At 41.7% G+C, this 16,275-nt stretch overlaps 1 protein-coding gene across 1 annotated transcript in view; it reads right to left on the reverse strand.

Annotated features, from left to right (window-relative positions):
- Positions 1-7,895: 7,895 nt before the first annotated feature.
- Positions 7,896-16,275, reverse strand: part of IRAG1 (inositol 1,4,5-triphosphate receptor associated 1) — a gene marked incomplete at its 5' end in the record, with an annotated part of 101,055 nt that continues 92,675 nt past the window's right edge. The window contains 3 exon segments of the mRNA XM_084240912.1: positions 7,896-8,210; positions 13,941-14,075; positions 15,444-15,563. Coding sequence (XP_084097038.1) covers positions 7,967-8,210; positions 13,941-14,075; positions 15,444-15,563 — 499 coding nt within the window. The 3' untranslated portion in view covers positions 7,896-7,966.

Raw genomic sequence — 16,275 nt, forward strand, 5'->3', positions numbered from 1 at the left:
ATTTTCTTCTATATATTTTATGGTTTCAGGTCTTACATTGAGGTTTTTTTTATCCATTTTGAGTTGGTTTTTGTGCATGGTGTGAGGTAGTAGTCTAGCTTCATTCTTTTGCAAGTAGCAATCAGTTTTCCCAGCACCATTTATTGAACAAACTGTCCTTTTTCCATTGCATAGTCTTTGCTCCTTTGTAAAAGATTAGTTGTCCATAAATATGGGTTTTCTATTCAATTCCATTGGTCTGTGTGTCTGTTTTTGTTCCAGTACCATAGTGTTTTAATTATTATGGCTTTGCAGTATAGTTTGAAATCAGGCAGTGCAATACCTCCATTATTCTTCTTTTTAGTCAGGAGAACTTTGGCTATTTGAGGTTTTTTTTTTTTTCCCATATGAATTTCATCAATATTTGTTCTGTTTCTTTGAAAAATGTCATTGAAATTTTTATCAGAATAACATTACATCAATAAATTGCTTTCAGTAGGAATGCCATTTTGATAATGTTAATTCTTCCAATCCATGAGCAAGGGGATATCTTTCCATTTCTTTGTGCTTTCTTCTGTTTCTTTTAACAGTGTCTTATAAGTTACTTTGTATAGGTCCTTCACCTCTTTTGTTAGGCTTATTCCCAAGTATTTGATTTTTTTGGTTTCCATTATAAATGGGATGGTTTTCTTAATTTCTTCTTCAGATTGATTGTTTGCATATAGGAAGGCTACTGATTTTTGTGTGTTGATTTTGTATTCTGCTACTTTACTAAACTGTTCTATAATTTTTTAAAAAGATTTATTTATTTATGCATACAAGAGCTGGGGTACAGGCCAGAGATGCAGGGGGTGAGAGGATTCACCAAAGATAGAGTGGGGAACAGAACAGACAGATTGACCGAAATACACTGCTGAGAGGAGCAGTGGGTGAGACAGGAGAGGTCTGCTGTGCCATGTGGGCTGCTCCCTGGCCAGCTGGGGATCAAACTTGTGCTGCAGAGGCTGCGGATTGCTTTGCAGTGCGGTGTTTAACCCCTTGTGCCACCAGGGAGGCCCACTGGTCTATATATTTTTATTGTTTTTTCTGTGAAGTTTTTAGGGTTCTCTATGTATATCATATCATCTGCACATAGTGATAGTTTTACTTCTTCTTTCTCTATTTGGATTTCTTGTATTTTTTCTCTGGTCTTATTGCTCTGGATAGGACTTCCAATATTATATTGAAAAGCAGTGGTGAGAGTGGACGTCCTTGCCTTGTTCCAGATCTTAAGGGAAAGGCTTTTTCGCTGTTGAGGATAATATTGGCTGTGGGTTTGTTGTATATGGCTTTTATTGTGTTAAGGTATGTTCCTTCTATCCTGAGGATTTTGAGGGCCTGCATAAATGGATGTTGAACTTTGTCAAATGCTTTCTCAGCACCTATTGACATGATCATGTAGTTTTCATATTTCTTTTCATTGATGTGTTGAATTACATTAATTGATATTCAGATGTTGAACTATCTTTGTGTCCTTGGAATAAATCCCACTTGGTTATGGTGTATTATCTTTTTTGTTGCATTGTTGGATTCTGTTGGCTAAGATTTTGTTGAGGCAATTACTTTCAGGGTCGGGCCTGGATGGCTATATAACCTCCACCTACATTCCATTGGCCAGACCTTTGCCACTTTTCCCCATCTAACTGTAAAAGAGAGCACAAAGTGCAATTAATGACATGTCCAATAGCAAAAAGAAAAATTGATTTGGTGAACACGTAGTAGTCTGCCACAGTTTACTCGTGTGATCATCCAATATAGGGTTCACTCCTCTCTCATATAGAATGCAAATACTATTGTTCTCAAGGGAGATAGACAATCTTCCCAATTGGCTCAAGTTCCATGATCACTGAATTATGGTCAATCTTTCTATCAATTTCCATATTAACTAAAAACATTTGTACCCCAAATGTAATGGTGAAACAGAATCTGTGTAACATCAATAAAAATGCCAATGTGTGAAGTAGAAGAGTAGGAAACACAGCAATTACCTGACCATAGCACTTCTGGAATACCAATTAAGAGACATTATGAAGACCACCATGTCAGTTTTCTATTGCTGCAAAACAAATGACCTCAGACATAACAACTTAAAACAACACTGATTTATTATGTCACAGTTCTGTGGGTCAGACTGGTCCTTTGCTCTGCATTTCACAAGGCTGAAATCAAGGTATTGACTGCACTGGGTTCCCACCAAGAAGCTCTGGGGAAGAATGCACTTGGCTGAATAGGTGATTCAGGTGGTTGATCTAATTAATTTCCTTGAAGTTGTAGGACTGTGGCTCCTGTTTCCTCTCTTGCTGCCAATTGGGTCCATTCTCTCCTAGAGGCTACTTGCTTTCTTCTTATATGACCCACTCCGTTTTCAAAGCAGCAATGACATTTTTGAATGTCATAAATCTAATCTCTCTTGCCTCTACTTCTACCATTAGCCAGAGAAAATTCTCTGCTTTTGAGGGCTCATGTAAATACATTGAGCCCACTGAAGGTTCTCACTATTTTTTTTAAGATTTATTTATTTATTTATACAAGCATTGGGTACAGTCAGAAGCTCAGGAGGGTGAGAGAATTCACCAGAGCCAGAGTGGGGAACAGAACAGGCAGACCAACGAAGTACACTGCTGAGGGGAGCAGCGGGCAGCAGGAGAGGTCTGCGCGCCATGTGGACCTTCGCTCGGTGGCCGGGGCAGCTTCGCAACCCAGCACTAAACTGCTGCGCCCCCCGGGAGGCCCGGTTCTCACTATTTTAAGGTCAACTGTACTCTGTAACATAACACCCAGAATGATATCTCATATTCAGAGTTTCCAGGGATTGGGGAAGGATACCTTTGTTGGGGGGATCATTTCAGAAACTCTGCATATCACAATTACCTACTTTTTATTAGATCCTGCTTCTTATTTTTTTGGAAAAACTCCCAGGTCCTCTGTCCACTTGTTCTGTGTAGTCTTTTCATTATATATAAACTTCCTCAGCCACATTTAAAATGGGAATTAGGCAGTGTACCTTTCTTGCTGATAACACAGCTTTTATAATCTACTTTTTGCTGGCATGAGCATAGGATCCTCAAAGTTGTTTTCATTTGAACAATCAAAGGAATTTTTAGTCCTGGCTTATGTTTCTTTGTAAGTTCAATTCCCTTGTAAACTCAGATTTCAGATCTCTTTCCTTCCATTTGATTCCATGTGCAATAATCCTTTCGCAGTCATAATTTCCAAGGTTTATTTGTTTTCTCAGTCCCATGATCCTTGCCTCTCCCATTAATGAGTGGCTGCACTGTGTTTATTTGAAACCACAGAGAGAAGGGCCATATCTTTAATCTGACCTTTGTTAATAGGGCTGAGTGGATCTGTTCAACTGAGAAAATTTATTCTTTTTTACTCAAAGCTCTGTTTAGTCCTGTTTGGGATTTAGAACAGGGTTTTCTAACCCTTTAATCTTTTGATTTGACCACTATATTTCATTTCTGCTTCCAAGTAGCCAGATATTTCCTCAGTGCTTCATTTTCTTTAAGTACCTTGCAAAAGGAAACTAATAAAGGTTTATACATTCCAGCACTGATTCTTTCCAACCACTTCTAGGGTGGCTGCCCAGGGACTGTCTTTCAAGTTATCACGGGTTAACATTTTTTTATTCATAACATGAATAAAACATGGGTCACCATAATTCCAGTCACTGTTTCATGTTTTCTTGTTTCTTGTTTTCTGTTTCATGTTTCCAGTTTTCTTGTTTCATGCCATTTGACTGCTATGCCAGTGCCTCCTATTATGAAAATTTGCCATTGAATCAGTCTTGTTGCTGATTAAAATGTATGCATTAGTCAGGATAGGCTAACTGCTACTACAAATATTCTTGAATTTTGGTGGTAAATACACTAAAATTTTATTACTTCTTCATGTCACAATTGAATTCTTTTTATTTTTTTTTTGGAAGAAAAAAATAATCATTTATGAGAAGTCAATTTTTAACCCAGAAATTAACTAGAATTAGTTTGCATGTCTGGATTTTTAGCCTGAGCAATAAGTAACCTCTTCCTGTAACCTGATTTGTGTAGTTTGCACACACCCAGTGGGGAAAGATGATAGTCAAATACAATTTTGAATTGTTGCCAAGAATTCTTGATACCTGATATGGCAACTGTCAGGAGGAACCACTGGGTTCTGTCCTGTCACACTATAGATAGGGTATAATTAATAAATATGTTTGACTAAATTAATGAATGGGAGCTCATGGGACTCCCAGTCATGTGTCACAGTTGAATTCTATGAGTACTCATTTGCAGACCCAACTTCCACTTAGTGTTTCTGCCATCTTCTTTAGGTCATCATCTTTAGGTCATCATCTTTAGATGATGCCTTTAGGTCATCATCTTAACCTTCAAATGTATTATACAGAGAGGGGAATGAAGAAGGTGTGACTGACATATTGGGCAGGGGTGTGTTTTTAGGAAACCAGATCTAGCAGATCTACATTCCCCTGCCTCTATTTGTGAGAAAGACCAAAAAATACAGTGTAGCTATGGAAATCAGCTTAGCGAAAATTCAGTCCTATCACAGCAAAATACATAATTTTAAAAATTGCAGGTCAGGAAGGTATAGGAAGCCAGGATCAGGAATGTGGCAGGGGAGTAGAAGAATTCATCCAGGCCCTGGGAGGTAGCCCTTAGTAAATGACCCATGGGCTTGGGACTCCTGGGAGGCCTCATATCTGAAGAGATACAATCCAGAGGTGGTGAAGATAATGGCTCAAGCTCCACAAAATGAGGAATCATTCAGCTGCTGTCAAAGGTTTGGAAATGTGTTTTTATTTCAAACTCGGTATGTGACACTTTATAGTTCATTGCTAGCACACCTGTGAGGTTTAACAACATTAGAAACAACCAGTGATACACAAATCCAGCATCTCCCTCTCCATTTACTCTGCCAGGCTATACATGGGGAGCAATACATGTGGGCTTTGTGGCAGCCAGAAAGTGAATGTCATTTTTGGAAGTGCCATCAACAACGACACAAACAACACATCTCTTGGTGACTGAGGGTAGGCACCCAGAGTCCTTGGGCTAAGCAGAAATGTCAGACCTCAGAGGCAATTTGAGGGGAGTTTTTATTTCATATCAATGTCACCGTTGGAAATACACATCCTGTTTCTCTCTATTTTGCTGTTGCTTTTGCAACAGTTCTACCTGTATCAGGTCAATCTTTGCTTTTCAGAAAAGAAATAGTGTTGAGTAAGTTCTCAGGAATTCCCTTGTAAATGTGACTACTCATATGCTCCTTCTTTTCTTCAACTTCTCTTACTTACAGAATGGTTTAGTGAGGGCCTGGTCTAGAAATACTCTTATAGGCCTTTCTGTGGAGCAGTTGGAGGTTAAGGAGCCACTGCAGCTCCTCTCCTGGCCTTGTCTAACTGGAAACAAAGGCTGGGGACCCTTTGGCCAAGTGGACAATGGACCAGTAAAACTTGGTCCTTCTTTAAGAGAGGCTGAGACAGGACATTGCTAACCTAAAGTCCTGTCCCGCAGCCACTATCCAGTGCATTCTATCTTTGGCTCTGAAGGCCTAAACCTCCTTCCATGTGCCTGGCCCCCCACTGGAAGAGGCATGAAAAAATCATCTATCCATGCCCCCAAAGTCTGTCTACTTTGATCTATACCTCTTTTCCTTAATGGCACATTCTTAGTCAACTGCGGCTTGGGCTTTTCTCACAGTGGTTTTCTAGCCACTGTTAAGGATGACCCCCACTCCTTAAATCAACATGCTGTTTTAAAGTGGGGCCTTATTTAGGTGGGTCATTCAAAGGAGTGATTGTATCAAGCCCAGTTCTTGAGCTTAAAAATGGTATGTCAGTCAGGTCTCATTTCTACTCCCAGAATAGAATGGAAATGTTAGAATAGATCGAGTCTGGTAAAGATGTTATTTTCTCAGTGAGATAGTAGTAGTAGTGAAGATGCTAGTTACTAGGACATATGTAAAGTGTCAGCTGTCCTCAGTCTCCTCTCCACCAGCTTGAATACTCACATTCTTTTGACTGACATTTAATTACACCCTCCCAAGCATCAGCCACCATGTTATCCAGAGAATGGGTAAGACATGATTCTTGTCTTTGTGGAAGGGTGCTGGGCGGGGACAGACACATAAATAAGTCATCATGATATACTATTGTAACGGTCAATAATGAAAATGTTTTAAAAGTACCGGAAAGCACAGAGGAAGGTGTGACCTATTATGTGGGTATGATGGGAGATGGAGGGAGGTCACCAGTGCCCACATGGATGGAGTGATTTTTGCACCTGGTTCTGAAGAGTGATCAGAAGAAAAGAGGAGAATGGCAGAAGGAAAACTAGTGAGTAGAGGTCCTGAGCTGTGAGGGTAAACAGGTTAGTCTGGGGACCAGAAATGATTTGGAGTGATTGAAGACCATGTGGGCTATGGGAATGCAATTTAAAGCATCTACTTAGGAGAATCTTGGAAAAGGCAATTTAGTGCATAGGTTTAAAGCAAAGCCCTGGGAATCAGCCTGCCTGGGTTTGAGTTTTGCCTTCATGAGTTACTAACCGGGTATTCTTGGTGAGTTATTTGTCCTTTTTTGTGCTTCAGTTTCCTTATCTGAAAAGGGGATCTTTGTAGTTTTTTCTTTCTCTTGAGGACTAAACGGATTAATATGTATATAATATCTAAAACAATGTTTAGCTCATAGTAAGTTCTAAATGAGTGTTAGTGACAAAGTCAAACATCTACAACAAAACCAAACCAAAAGCAAACAACCACAATAAAACCCACTGAGAAACCAACACCTCCCCAAAATTGATGAGGGATGAATGAAGCAGTGTCTGCAAAGGTAGAATAAGATGTCTAACTAGAAAGGGGATGTGTACTCTCAGTTTTATGCAGAACAATCAGAAATGCTCCAAAACATTCTTGGATAGGAAATTCCAATTGAATTGAAACAAGAAGGTGTAACCACATACTTGCATGTGGGAATAGAGAAGCTGAAAGCACACAGTGTCTCCTCATTCATCTCAGAGGTGAGTTATCTGCTTTCAAAGGGACAGAACAAATATGGATCAGACTGTGCTGTACAGCAGCAGAAAATTTGCATTTGAAATGGGCACCATTAGTTTGACATAGAAGCCATGAGTTTTCAGTGTTTTTAAACATCTTCAATCCACATGGAGAGCTCATTGAACAGGTAGGTGCCTGGTGACTGCCTACACCTAGTGAAAATCTGTGGGTTGACATGACATGCATTTTCTTTTTCCAGAACACAAACCCAGAGCACACTTTTGGAGGGTTGTTATCTTCATGCATATGCATGTTGTATATATGTGTGTGTTGTGTTATGTGTGCAGATGCAGATCTATTCATTCATATCTTCCCATTTCATTTCAAGCACTGAGCTAAGTTCAGCCTAAATACTGTTCTGAGAAGCCTTTCCTACTTCTGTAAAGAGAAAGTCTGATTCTAAAAGGGAGAAATGGAGGCTGAAGGGAGGTCAGTGAGAATGAGATGGGAAATGGGAAGATACTCATGTTGCAACTCTAATTCCAGGGTCAGACTTAGCTGTTAAGCACAATTCTTCCTGATTTCTGATTGCAGAGAGGAAAAAAGGAGAGTGAGCTTCTTACTGTCTTCTGCAGTGAAGGCATTTTATTTCTTCCAGCCATTTGAGCTAAGGACAGTGATCTTCCCTTTTCCTAGGGTCCCTTGATGAAGGTGACTTCTTTGTCCACTGAATCCTCTCCCAGGGCAATTCTGTTGCTCCTCCAAGAACATCAGATTAGATCCAAGAACATATGGTTAGCTTCCACAGGGGTGCTGCATGTGAAAGAACCCCTGCTCATTCCCTGATGGGCTGGTGGCAGCATGCCCATACCAGGCCTGACACCACGTGGTTGGGGAAAGGGTGGTAGGCTGTGTGCTGGAGTAGGACACTGATTAGGTGTCAGGTTTCCTACTGCTCCGTAGGCTGCTCATGCTGGAGTCCTGAGCTCCACCAGGAGTCTCTCTGGGCTGCTGAGCAAGTGGATCTCCCAGGTGGCCCATCGGTCTGCTCCACACAAGAGTTATAGGAATTGTAGAGTCCCAACACAATAGTCAAGACCAGCATTGCTGCGGCCATCATCCATATGACTTGCCAGTGCTGACACAGTTTGGGATACATGACTTGTAAGAAATGAACCAGTTCTTCAAGTTTGCTGCCAAATGAAAAAACAGGTGGAAGGTTAATATACTGGGCACATGTATGATGCCCAGACCCATACTTCTGTCTGGAATACTTTCCATGCTGCCTGCAGCAGTGGTTCTCAAGCTCAGCTGCACATAGAATTGCATGGCAGCAATTATTAAAAATACCCCAGGGCTGTCAATAAGACACTCCAAAAGTATCTTCCAGGAATCTATAGTTTAAACATTTCCCAAGGTTATTGTGATACACTAGTTCAAGACCCTCATCTTGGAAGCTACTGGGCTAGCACACTCTGTTTACTTGTTTGATCATTCATCCATCCACACATGCCCTTATCTCATGCTCTCATGCATCCAGGCGGAACCAGCATCTTTCCCACAGTTAGTGGCATCATTGATCAGTTCTTCCTTTTTTTTCCCCAGTGATCATTTCTAAGTTACATCCTATCCCCAACTCCTGGCCTCAGAGTTGTTGTTCTCAGTGTCTGGAGCTGTAGGACTGTGCTAAACACCTAAAAGACTCTTGATGTCTGTTAAAATGACAAGGAATCAGATCAACGAGAGCTCATTTCAAACCATTCCAGAGGTAACCAGAAATTAGTAGCTTCCAGCAAACTCTGGGTGGCTTATTCAAGATGTTTCCTCAACCCCATTAATCTTTATTCCCTTATTTCCCCCTCCTCCTCTTTTCTCTTCTCTCTTCCCTCCTTGGCTTTAATCTTCTCTCCCCTTCCATTTTTTTGTCTTCTTCACTTCTCTTCCTCCTCTTTCTCTCTTCCCAACTATCTTTAAACTTTTTTATTTTCTTTATGACCTGGTGAAAAGACATTTGGTCCAATGGCCTGCTTTGAAGAATCCATTCTTAGAGGTAGAAGCCCTGGACACATTTGACTAAGCTAGAATTTCTTTCTGTTTTTAATCCCAGATATTAAAAAAAAAAAGAATTCTGAAAGGACCAGCAAATGCAGGAGGTGAAAAAGTGACAGGAGGGCTTTCTGAAGATCTCAAGTCTCCCATAGACATTGAAATATGCAGCCATTTGCTAGGAAGTAGAGAGCTCCAATTCAGAGCTTGCAAAAAAGAAGATGCCTTATGATAGATGGAGAGACTCAAAATATACCCTTTTTAGAAAAGGATCATACTCTCAGAATGCCTGTCTTGCATGCTAAAGCATTGATTACTTTCTGTTTCCATGGGGAACCCTTTGATGATCGTGTCAAGTATGATTAACGAGCACATCACCTTAGATGGAAATCATCAAAATGGAAATTTATTCTCTTTCTGTCCTATTTAGATTCTCCAGTTTCTATTTAGATATGATTTAATGCTAAATTCCAATATTTCTTCTGGGCTGTATTTCCATGCTCCAAAACAAGATGCTTGAGTTGGGGTGGGAATCCTAGTCTAACTCTACCTTTAATTGGGACCACAAAGAAATCAGTCAAGATCTGGCTTTGTGACCTTTAGTTGGTCACCCCCTTTCAGCCCATAAAAAGAGAGAAATAGAATTATAAGAGAAATAGAATTTCTTTGGAAATCATATTTAAAGTCTTGATTTCTCATAGAGAGGGGTGAAGTTGCCTCCCTCTCACCTGGGTCTAGGGAGGGGGGCTTCAGAGATGCTGTAGTTTGGGGAACACAATAGATTGGTGTGTAACACAATAGATTGGTGTGTAACTAATACTTGGGAAATCTGAAGAGCAGGACTCTTACTAAAAGACTTCGTGGTATCAGAATAGTGACCATGATAGGAAAAAATGTCCTTCTACCAACAGTGGACTCAGGTACATGCTTCACCTTAGCTGGATGTAGTCAGGTAAAGGAGAGCTGACATGGATGTCATAGATTCTGCCTGGAAACACGACCTAGTGGCTGAACAATGAAGGTATTTTCAGAAGCCTAAAGACTGAAAGAGGAATTTTAAGTGACCAGCTAGAAAAGAAGTAGTTGACCTCATAAAGGGACCTACAGCTGAAAGATCCTCAGCAATGCTGTGAATGTGCTTGTATACTGGTGTGTAGGAAGAGTGCTTTCCTCTGAAGGTCCCATAAAGGGCCACACTAAAGGAAGTCAGGAAGCCAGCTTTAAACCTGCCAAGTCCTGGAGCCCACTCACAGTAACACTGAAGATATGCTTTCCATCCCTAAACCTTATGTCCTTTCCCAGTATTAACTCTGGAAGGTCAGACAGAGTCATTATTGAACCAGGGGGCTAGAGGGTAGAAGTGCAAGTGGAATATAGAGAAAAGCTGTGTTCCCTATCCCATTACAGGCTTCCTTCCTGTTGCAAACCCAAGCACAGGAAGGAAAGAAACTTGAACTATATAAGAAGTTCAGCATTTTGATTATTTCAGGCAACTGAAATAGTCATCTAAATGACTGGAACAAGGTTATTCGTGTGATTCAAACTCGGCCAGAGGACTTCTGTTTTCTGAGAGCTGTTGATATTTGCCTAATATCATCTTAACCCATAGAACAGGTTTGATCAGGCAGTGGGAGAAGAGAGAAGCTATCTGCTGCAGCTCATGAGTGTCACTTGTTCTCTGTATTATGTAAATATCAGAAGATCATGTACTCTGTTTTACTATGACTAAGATATTGAATTGATTCACCCAAAGTTCATTTAAGCTGGCCTTCCAGAAAGTAACATTTGCAATAAATTATACTATTTTATATTATTATATCAGAAATTCAGACCCAAAAGACTTCAGTGTTGTTAAATCTCTTAAATCAGGGGTTAGCCCAATATTTTTTAAATGTGCTAAGTAGGACATGGACCTTTTTTTCTAGTTTAAAATCTTTACTGTAGATGTTGTTTTAGTGTTATCAGCATTTAAAGATAGAATAAAATATTTTAAAACCAATACAAAGATGGAATTTTTACAGCTCCCTTTGGTCACAAAGACTTTTCTATTCTACCCCATTAACTCCCAGGACACTTCTCTGGTGGCCCACATCTGAATGCCAAGGATTCACGGTAGGCCCTCCCCACTTCTGTTATGGAGAGACTTTTTTTTAAGTCCATAGGTTTATTTTTGTTTTATCTATTGTTTATTTTCTCTATATACCATATATGAGTGAAATCATTTGGTTTATCTTTCTCTGTCTGGCGTATTCACTAAGCATAATTCTCTCTAGGTCCATTCATATCTAGGTCCATTTCATCTTTTTTATAGCTGAATAGTATTCCATTGCATATGTTAATATATACCACCTCTCCTTTAACCATTTGTTAGTTGATGGCAGCTAGATTGTTTCAAGTTCATGGTCATTATAAACAATGCTGCAAGAAACATGAGGGTATATGTGTATGTGTATATATTCTTGTATATTTTTCAGGTAAATACCCAGAAAGGGTGGGGGTAAATAGATCATATGGAATTTCTATTTTTAATTTTTTGAAGGATCACCATATTGATTCCCATAATGACTGCATCAATTTACAATCTCACCAACATTGTATCCCTTCTCTCTACATTCTCTTGTGTCAGCTTCAGACCTTGCTTATTGGTGAGATGCCAAAATTTCATGGAGGAAATTATGTTTGAGTTCAGATTTCTGCAGGCATCTGTGTATCTAAGGGCCTCAGGAATGAATGACAAATGAAGACAACAGTCAGCACTCAGGGCCCATGTGACTTGGGTGATAGGTAAGAAGGGATCCTATAACTATGAGTGGGCAGTTGTATCGTAGCTCTGTCAGTTGATATGGAGATGATGGTACAATACTTTTGGGCTTGAAAAGGTGAAGCTACATACCTAAGCCAAAGGATGAGGACCCTTCTGAGGGCTGTGTTGATACCCAGTTTCCATCACCTGAGGTACAGGCATGTTCTGAAAACCAGAAGTTAAATCCAAGAAGGAGCAAAGGTCGGGAAAGAGAATGAAGCCTCTAAGGATCAGCAGAACCAAGAGGTCACTCTTGAATAATGGAGGCCAAGGGCAATCATTGCCATGTACTGAATGACCAGGAGCTGGACAGGGAGTGACCCAAGCAAAGCCTTACTTCCCCTGGGGTTCATGAGATGGAAGGGACCCACCAATTTCTAGAGATCAGATTAACTAGATAAGGATTCCAGTTCTGTGCTTTGTAAACCAGACTGTTTATCTTCCACGTACTCTCTCTGTTTAGTTCTCTTTGTTCTTTCTCAGTGTTTGGAAGTGTTAGAAGTTCCAGCCTGTCTTAACTGTATTGAAGGGAGTCAAAGGAAGGGCTTTTGTCCAGAACTGTGCTGGACTGTATTAAAGGGGAAAGAGGCAGTGTGTGGTAACCTACAAAATAAGAGCAGATGGGCAGGATCCGGTTGCTTCAAGTAAGGACTGTGCTTTCATTGTTCAAATTTGGGGATTTTTTTCATTAAGGGAGGTGGTACCTCCTAGCAGGTGTGTGTTTCAATTTCTCCAGCTCTCCCATCATCCCTTGAGTATCAGGATTCTCTAAGGATATTCTCATGTGCTTTGGAGTGTATTTATCTCACTTCTTATTCTTGCTTTATTACCTTATTTACTGCATGCATGTGATTTCCAGAGTCTGCCAGCAAGGAGGCACAGACAACCACCCTGTCCCAAGTTTAGCAACTGATGTGATATCCAATTATTTTGGCTGGAGCCATCCTGGACTCTTGGATAGCCCAGAGGTCTAAAAGCAAAGATTTTGGTTAAGGATTCCAAGTTTGCTATAATCATGCTTTTAAAAATGAAAAATTGGGCCTCCCCAGTGGCGCAGCGGTTGAGCACTGGGTTGCGAAGCTGCCCGCAGCCTTTACAGCGCTGGTTCGATTCCCGGCTGCTCCCCGGCCACTGGAGGAGGGTCCCACATGGTGCACAGACCTCTCCTGCCGCCTGCTGCTCCCCTCAGCAGTGTACTTCAGTCCTTCTGCCTGCTCTGCTCCCCACTCTGGCTCTGGTGAATTCTCTCACCCTCCCGCGCTTCTGACTGTACCCAGTGCTTGTATAAATAAAAAAATAAATCTTTAAAAAAAAATGAAAAATTGAGACATCTAGTTCAAATGTACTAATTGAGACAAAAGGACAGAATATATGAAATTGGGGCTGTTGTTAAAATTCAGGATGTTTATGAGGTCACTATATCCCAGGGCACAAGTAGGACAAGATTCAGGATCTATACTATCTTTATTTATAAGTTATATGTATTTTTCTTGATCAAGGGGAAAATAGACTTGAGCTATAAAGTATACTGAAAGAGAAAAACCCCAAAGTATTTCCCAATCCAAAATAAAAACACTGCCCACAGGAGCAAGCTTGTTTGGTCAGCATGACCACAGGCCAGCATGAGTCTATTGGAAACTCACTGAGCTGAGTTTGTCTCCTAGTCCCTGGGTTCTTTCTCTGCCTCTGTTCTTTTAAGAACTTCTCTGTAGGGCTATAGGCCAGCTCCCTAGGCTATGGTGCTTACATGGGGTGACTTGGAAATGAGCTAACTGTGGCTGGGCTGGAGGAGACTCCAGTCAGGGCCCTTTGCCATTTCTTGGCTCCTTAGAGCTCGTGCTTGCTGCTAGCCTGCCCTGAGCCAACTCTGATTCCTCAGCTTTTGCAGACCTTCTCTTGGTAACTATTTTGGCTCTGTGGGATTTCCTCTGGCTCCTCCTACAATATGAGTGTCCTCTTACTTTCTATTGGCTACTCACTGGGGCCCCAGGCCCACGGCTGCCCTGGACTAGCACCTTCAGAGATGTTGTGCCATTAGTGAATGGTGACCCACTTCAGCAACAAGGGCTCCAACCTGCTTCTCTGGTTCTTTTCTTCTTCTTCAGTTTCTTCTGTCTCTTCAGGCTCCTCAGGACTCTCACTCTTCTGTTCCTCTTCCTCCTCTTTTAGGTCTTGAAACTCTGGAGTCTTCTTTAGACCTTCCTGGTATCTGGAGGGCAAAAAGGAACAACTGAGTTTGTAGGGTAGGCCTGGGGCATCCTTTCCTGAGTTCCTAGAGGAGGGGGCCTGTGCACCTCTAATTTATTACACACTTCCTGTGGTTCCACACAACAGGAAAAAGCTGGGAAGCTCCACTGAGTACCAGGTGGCTCATGTCAGTGCAGTTTCCCCTCACTCTTCAGTCATCCTTCCTGTTTATGTGAAAGTGTGACGGAGGTGGGGGGAGGTGGGTGGAAATGTGGGTGCAGAATCTCCTGACTCAGGATTCTTATCCTACAAAACACTCCATAGGGATGAGATTCCATTTGCTCCCTGGTAACTGTGGAACTATAGTTCTTCACCTATGCAGTGGAGAGGCCAGCACCCATCTTAGCATGAGTTGCAGCATTTTGAGGAAGTACCAGGCACACAGCTTGACTGAAGAAGGGTAAAACCATCACACAGGCTTGTTGGAGTCTATGGAAGTGACAGGCACATAGCTTGACCTAAAGAGCTACTCAATGAATGTTTACAAGGCCAAAGGAGTTTACCCTGACACAATCTGATGATAGAGGAAAATTGTGGGTAAAAAAAATAGACTTTCCAAGAGAAATCCTCTGATTTCCTTTTACCAGGATCAATAAAACCCTACACACACACTTTTTGCTTGCTATCCTAGCTTACTCAGTGTCTAAGGCCAGCATAGTTTGGCGAGGGCAGACCCACCAGAGTGTTTGTGACTGTCACACAGAAGCCCACAGGTTCCCTGTCAGTGGGAAGCTGCATCTCCTTTAGGAGCTGCAGGGCAGGGAGGAACTCAGGGTGGGAGGCCTGTTCAGAGGTAATTCTCTACTTGCCCTGGGCTTGGGCCCTGCTCGGTATTCTGTCCCATCTATTAAAGATGCAGTTGAAGCTCCATTCAAGAGGGAGTAGTTGGATGTTAAGGGGACTCTATTGGTGGAAGGGATGGCCTGGGAAGTTCTAAGAAGCAGCGTTACAGCTGCTTCTGCAACTATGTGTATTGTTGGCAACAACATTACTACCCTCAGCCTGTGTCAGGAAGCCTCAAGCACTATCAAGAGGAACTCAAACAGGGCTCCTGATTTCTAGACCATCCTGAGCAATGGTGTTCTGATGGCTTTCTGCCTAAAAAGAAGGCAGTCTAGTGACCCTCTTTTCTAACCACTCCCTCTTGCCCTACTTCCCCCTATCCTTCCTGTGGAAAAGTACTGCTCTTTCCTATGTAGTTCCCTCCTGAGGCAGACATGTCCTGGGGCCACTGGTTGCTTCCCTAAATCCTCTAAGAAACAGTAAAGGCCGTGGGAAGGTGTCTTCTGCGATTTGCCAGGTGACCTTGGGGCAGCGAGATCTGACTCACCCTGTGTTGAACGCTGCTTCCTCCAGCCTGGCCTTGGGCTCCTGGCTGATCTCCTGCAGGCAGCTCAGGGTTGGCATGGGAGCAGAGGGTTCACAATCTGGGTCCCCATTTGTTTTTCCACTAGTGAGAAGAAGGAAGTACAGGGGATCATTTCAGGGAGAGATTGGGCATCTGACAGCCAAACCATTTCTGACTAAAAGAGGGGACACTTTTTGGACAGAATTCATTTTTTAAACCTTCAATCATGAGACAAGATTTTATAAAGACTCTAGTCCAGGAATCCTCCCTAGACCCCCAAACATCAAACCCTACAACTCCTCTTTCCTTTGTGCTCCCAAAACTAGCTTTAATCTTATTCTAGGAGATGCTGTGGATGCACAGACTACTCCTCGGAGTGCCACAGCACTAAGATGAGGAAGATAGAGGTGGGCCAGATTGTTTGGGTCATTCCACTTCTGTAGTTCATCGTTTGCTTCATGACCACCACTCATTCTTTCAACAACTATTGTGCACTAAGTCTCAGCCCCTTCTAAGGTACCATGGATACATTAGAAAACAATACTTTTCAGCAATCAGAAGAGATAAATTCATGCCATTTGCAGCAACATGGATAGAGCTGGAGGGATTATGCTAAGCAAAATAAGCCAGAAGGAGAAAGATAAATATTGGATGGTGTCACTTATATGTGGAATATAGAAAAAAAACGAAGGATAAGACAAAGACAAACATTAAAACTGACCCTTGAAAGCTGACCATAGCTCTGAGACATCCAGAGGGGGGATAAAGTGGGAGGAATAAGAAGTGGGGGTAAGCACAGTATACTATGATGGAG

This window comes from Talpa europaea, assembly GCF_964194135.1.
Source record: "Talpa europaea genome assembly, chromosome: 1".
NCBI lineage: Eukaryota > Metazoa > Chordata > Mammalia > Eulipotyphla > Talpidae > Talpa > Talpa europaea.